This window comes from Miscanthus floridulus, chromosome 1 (genome assembly GCF_019320115.1).
Source record: "Miscanthus floridulus cultivar M001 chromosome 1, ASM1932011v1, whole genome shotgun sequence".
NCBI classification, from domain to species: Eukaryota; Viridiplantae; Streptophyta; class Magnoliopsida; order Poales; family Poaceae; genus Miscanthus; species Miscanthus floridulus.
The window spans coordinates 82,014,863-82,020,945 of record NC_089580.1 but is presented as its reverse complement, the minus strand read 5'-3'; the positions used below and the strand labels follow the sequence as shown (position 1 = coordinate 82,020,945).

The window sequence follows — 6,083 nt, the reverse complement described above, 5'->3', positions numbered from 1 at the left end:
TTGCCCCCACATCCAGAAGCTGATCTACGCCGTGGTCCTGGCCCGGCGCAAACTGCGTCACTACTTCGAGTCTCACCCAGTGACTGTGGTATCATCTTTTCCCCTGGGAGAGATAGTTCATAACCGGGAGGCCTCGGGCAGGATAGCCAAGTGGGCCATCGAGCTTATGGGGGAAACCTTGACTTTTGCGCCTCGGAAAGCGATCAAGTCTCAGGTCTTGGCCGATTTCATGGCTGAGTGGACAGACACCCAACTGCCACCGGCTCAAACTCAGACAGAGTGCTGGACCCTGTACTTCGACGGATCCCTGATGAAAACCGGGGCAGGCGCGGGTCTGCTATTCATCTCGCCCCTCGGAGTACACATGCGCTATATGGTGCGGCTACACTTCGCCACCTCCAACAACATGGTAGAGTACGAGGCCCTCATCAACGGCTTACAAGTCGCCATCGAACTTGGGGCACGGTGCCTCGACGTCCGAGGCGACTCGCGGCTCATCATAGATCAAGTGATGAAGGAGTCAAATTGCCTCGACCCCAAAATGGAGGCTTACTGCAAGTTGGTACGATGCCTAGAAGACAAGTTCGATGGTCTCGAACTAAATCACATCGTGCGGAAGTACAACGAGGCCGCCGATGAGCTAGCAAAGATGGCCTCGGCATGAGCCCCGGTCCCCCCGAACGTCTTCGCCAAAGACCTCCACAAACCTTCCATTGGCTACACAACAGAGGAGGGCCACCTGTGGAACCCATGGCAAAGCTCGACGCCCCCTCTGCTGCCGAGACCCCCTCGACCGAGCCCGACATCATGGAAGTCAACACCGAGCCTCCATAGACCGATTAGGACGTAGATTGGCGAATCCCGTTCCTCGATTGGCTTGATCGGGGGGACCTTCCTGGCGACAGAACCAAAGCACGATGGCTTGCGCGCCGAGCCAAGACCCCCTCTACAATGACGAATTGTACAGGTGAAGTCCCTCAAGGGGTCCTCCAATGATGTATCACTGCCGAGGCGGGCCAAGTCCTGCTTTGGGACTTGCACGCAGGCGCCTGCGGGCACCATGCGGCGCCTCGGACGCTCGTAGGGAATGCTTTCCGCCAAGGGTTCTACTGGCCGACAGTGGTCGCCGACGCTACCAAGCTAGTATGCTCCTACGAAGGATGCCAGTACTATGCTCGCCAAACACATCTCCCGGCCCTGGCCCTGCAAACCATCCCCATCACATGGCCATTCGCCATGTGGGGGCTCGACATGGCCGGGCCTCTGCAAAAGGTCCCCGGGGGCTACACCCATCTACTGGTATCAATCGATAAGTTTTCCAAATGGATCGAGGCTCGTCCAATCAATCGAATCAAATCCGAGCAGGCGGTGCTATTCTTCACTGACATTATCCACAGGTTTGGGGTCTCCAACACCATCATCACCGATAATGGGACGCAGTTCACCGGCAAAAAGTTCCTAACGTTTTGCGACAACCACCACATCCGTGTGGCCTGGTCGGCTGTAGGACACCCAAGGACCAACGGTCAGGTAGAGCGTGCCAACGGCATGATCCTACAAGGCCTCAAGCCAAGGATTCATAACCGGTTGAAAAAGTTTGGCAAGAAATGGCTCGCCGAACTCCCATCGGTCATCTGGAGCCTGAGGAACACTCCAAGCCGAGCCACGGGATTCACGCCTTTCTTCCTGGTCTATGGGGCCGAGGCCATCCTCCCCACCGATTTGGAATATGGTTCCCCGAGGCTACAAGCCTACAACGAACAAAGTAACCGCACCACCCGAGAGGACGTCCTCGATCAACTAGAGGAAGCCCGAGACGTCGCGCTACTAAACTCGGCCAAATACCAGCAGAGCTTACGGCGCTATCAGGCCCGACGCGTCTGAGGCCAAGACCTGAAGGTAGGCGACCTGGTGTTGAGGCTAACACAGAGCAACAAGGGCCGCCACAAGCTAACCCTGCCATGGGAAGGACCGTACATCATCGCCCAAGTACTGAAGCCTGGGACCTACAAGCTGGCCAACGAGAAGGGCGAAGTCTTCACCAACGCGTGGAACATAGAACAGCTACATTGCTTTTACCCCTAAATTTCCAAGCATTGTATATGTCGTTTCTCGAAATACAATTAAAAAGCATTCTTTAGTTGGTCTAATTTTTTGAGTAACCCCCCGAGCCCATCATAGGTCTCGGCAATTCAGTAACACGGCAAGGGAGACTCGGCTCTGCCTCGGTAGGACCAAGCCTCCCTCGGGGGCTAGATAGGGGACTCCCCCTTAGGTCCCACACACCATTCTTTAGTTGTTTTTCGCAAAAATTCCTACACCTAGACTCTAGCAGGCTCTGACGGATCACTTGTAAAAACTCCTCGGACCAAGGTCTGTTTCCTAGGCAAGAGGCCGGTAGAGCCACGAGACGGCCTACGCCTCCGGGCTATAGCACTCCCTCACTACCTCTCGCCCAAGGGATAGCTTAGGCCTCAAAGGGGTGTTTTGCAAACGAAATCTGATCAGAAGCAACAGAGGGCAGAGGCTCGGAAACATAAGAAAAACAACTAAGAAACACAAATACTTCAGAAATAGAGGCCTCGATGGCCACAAATGTTATAATACAAAAATAACTCCTGCTCTATTTTTACATAAGCCCCTAGGGCCCAAATCAAGGCTCAGGGCCTTCAACACCGGCGGGTGGTAGGGGAGGAACCACCTCCTCTTCAAAGAGCATCGCCAGCACCGTGCCAGGGCCTTCTGCCGCCTCCATCAGCTTCATGACCACCGCGTCAGCCTCCTCGTCATCATCAGGCAGGACATACCCATCGCTGATGGCCGGGAGGTCGACACCAACGTAGTGAGAAGAGATGACGGCCAACGCCCTTTGACACCCATGTGCAGCGCTCCTCGGAGTCGCTCGCGCATCTAGTTGCTCAGTGTGATCAAACGGCTCCCTAGAGAGCTGCCTGACTAAACCCCTTCAACCTCCAGGGCCTCGCAGGTGGAAAGGGCAGCACGCTTCAGCGCCTCGTGCTCCCCGATCTCGGTCTCGAGCACCGTCTGCACCGCGCTAGAAGCCTCGGTGGCCCGAGTAACCTCCGCCTCTGACTCTACACCGCGGAAAATGGAATGAGGTCGAGCGAGGGAGAAAACAACCTAAGTTAGGAGCGGAAACCCACGGAACTCACCCTTGGCCTTCTGCTCCCAGCGTCGGGTCTCGACCTGATAGGCCTCGGTTTTCTCCTTCCAGCGCAGGGCCTCGGCCCTGGAAGCCTCGGCCTCCTCCTTCAAGCACTGGGCCTCGACCCGAGAAGCCTCGGTCGCCCTGGAAGCTTCACCCCCCAGCTCTGCGTCACATAAGGGAGTTAGAGAGCGAACATAAGAAAAAGAAAACAAAAGGAGGGGACTAAAACTCACCCTCGACCGCCCCCTCCAAACCACAGCCTTGGTCCGCGAGGCCTTAGCTGTAGCAAGGGCCTCATCCAAGGCACCTTTTGTCAGCTGGTGCGCCCTCTGTTCTGCCCCCAGCTGCCCCACGAGATCCGCGGCCGAGGCCGTAGCTTCAACGGCTCGGCCCCCTGAAGGCATCCTGATCTCTGACCATGCGGGTGAGCTCCTCCTCCAACTCCTTCACCCACGCCGCCAGAGGGGCGAGCTATGTTTGGGCCGTGGCCGCCTCAGCCTTCGCGTCAGCACAACGAAGGTGGAGGTCCTCTAGCTCTGCGCTCCGCGCCGACAGGAGCTCGTTGGCACCGGCAAGAAGGCCCTTCTGCCGCTGAAGCTGGTCCCAGACGCCCCTCTCCCACTGGAGAAAGACCGACTTCCCAAGGGACCGGGTCTCGAGCTCCTAAGGAAGTAGAACAGGGGTCATTGATTGCAACAAAACCAGAGAAGGACAACGTCGCGCGGGAAAGGAAAACGCGAACCTGGGCGACTCCGGGCAACTCGTCGGCCACCACGGATAGGGCCATCCGTAGAGACCACTCCGCCAGCTGGCGGTATTGCTCAAAGGTGCCCCAGCACCTGCCCTCGGCTGCGTCCTCGAGGGCAAACAGAGGCTCCCCCTTAGGGTCGTCCCGGCTCCGCCACAGTACCCACGGGTGATCCCACCCGCGATGCTCGGGTCGTGCCCGCACGAGGGCTGAGTTCCCCTCATCCAAGACCAGCACCGGCTGTTCCATGACACCGGCATCCTTAGCGTCGACCACCTCCCGCGCCCGGGAAGTATCGTCGGAGGAGATCGGATAGACCTCCGCCTCCCGGGCGCTCTCTCGCAACAACGGCGACCCCTGAACCAAGGGTGCCTCCAAGGCCTCCGCCGCCTTCATCTTTGCCTCCTGGACAGACGGCCTCACTGCCATTACGATGGCCTTGGTGGCCTTAGGGGCTCCAACCTCCACCATCGTGGCCTCGGAGGACGCAGAAACAACGACCGCGGCCACTGCGGTCTCGGCGGTCTTACGCGCCCTGTCCTTCGTCGCCTTAGCCTCGGAGACCCTGGGGGCCTCAGCAACCAAGGGCACGTCGGCCCCATCTGACTTGTGAGCCTCACCCCCATGGGGTAGAGGCGCTCCCTCCCTCGTCCGTGTAGGGGTCGCCTCGGCGTCGGCAACCCCTCCTTGGGCAGCCGGCTCCTTTGGGTCGACCCTCGCCGACGCCGCGCCGTGTTGGATAGCGGCTTGGGCCTCCACCACCCAGTGGGTGGAGGAGCTGGGGCTCGCCTTGAGCACCTTAAGGGGCGCCAAGGGGAGCTCATCTGCAGGCCGCTTCTGACTAAAGAAAAATAACCTACAGGGTCAGCACGAGACCAAAAAAGTGAATGGAAGGCACTATGACCCTGCCAAAAATACACTTACCTTGAATAGGGCGGCAACTGCTTCGCCACGGCAAACCTCGTCCGCAATGGCGGAGGCGGCGGCAGAGGCGTCGCCTCCATATCCATCGGCGCCGGTCGGTCCTCGATGGACCCCGGCGCCCCTTTGGTCCTCTGCAGGGGCGATGGCGTCGCCTCCACCACCGCTTGTTCCACCATGGCCACCAAGACTAGCGAGCTAACGTTACGCTTGCCCAACCCCCATGCCTCGAGCGTGTTGGCCTTGGCCCTGGAACCGACAACCGCCGACCCTGGGTTCGCTTCTCCTCCCCTTCCCGGGAGTGCCGGGCTGCTTGCCAATGCCCCGAGCACCACCTCCACTACATTAGGAAGGTGGTCCAGGGGACCTCGCCCCACCTCGCCCCCGTCATCCCCGTCCGAGGCCTCCATCGACAGCGACGTCGATGGGGATTCCTCCAGCGGGAGATCCTCCTTCCTTTGTTGACGGTGGCGCTTATCTAGCTCCTCGCGCGCGAGGAGTTGCTTCGTGCGTTTCGCCGCCTTGGCGTCTTTCCGTTTTTTATGCGCGTCGGCGTGCACGCGGTTGATTGCCCGCCGCCTCACATCCTCGGGAACGGGCGGAGGAGAGGAGCGCACGTCCCTCATCCCCTGCAGGAACGACAAACGCGCATAAGGAAACAAGGGGTAAGGGGAGATTGAGGAGGCTCGAAGGCTATAGCAGCACACGACTTACCAGCGAAAGGAACCCCCACGACGGCTGCATCGCGATAGGGGTCAAGTTGCTGCCCCTCAGCTTCGCCTCTACCGTCTCCCCCACCCGACGAAGAATTTCCTCGTCGGAAAGGGTAGAGGAGGACATCCGGGTGCCCTCAATGGGCTCACTTGGCTTCATCTCGAACAGCCGCCGGCACCGAGCCATCAGCGGCAGCACCCTTCGGCGGTGGAAGGCGGCCACGACCACAGCCACGGTGAGACCATGGCCCCACAGCCTCGCTAGCCCCTCTAGAAGTGGCTGCAGCTTGGGCTAGTCATCCTTCGAGACGCCATACTTCCACCTCTCCGGACAACTCTCCACAATCCACCCAGTGTAGGGGGAAGTCCTCCGTCATCATTGCAGAGGTAGAACCAACTCGTGTACCACCGACGATTGGAGGACGTGAGTTGGGCTAGGATATAGAGGTGCAGGCGGTCCTGATGCACTTGGAGAGTGCAGCCGCTGGCCCTCGTCGCCTTCCTCTTACCCGACGTGCCCATCGGCTTGGTA

The 6,083-nt window shown here is 59.3% G+C and overlaps 1 protein-coding gene across 1 annotated transcript; it reads right to left on the bottom strand.

The window, feature by feature from the left end:
* Positions 1–3,141: 3,141 nt before the first annotated feature.
* On the bottom strand, positions 3,142–5,582 carry LOC136459529 (uncharacterized). The gene is made up of 5 exons (XM_066459379.1): positions 5,553–5,582; positions 5,305–5,467; positions 4,842–5,178; positions 3,912–4,773; positions 3,142–3,330 (listed from the first exon to the last, which is right to left on the bottom strand). Exons 1-5 carry the CDS (start codon positions 5,580–5,582, stop codon positions 3,142–3,144), a joined length of 1,581 nt encoding a protein of 526 aa, XP_066315476.1.
* Positions 5,583–6,083: the final 501 nt, after the last annotated feature.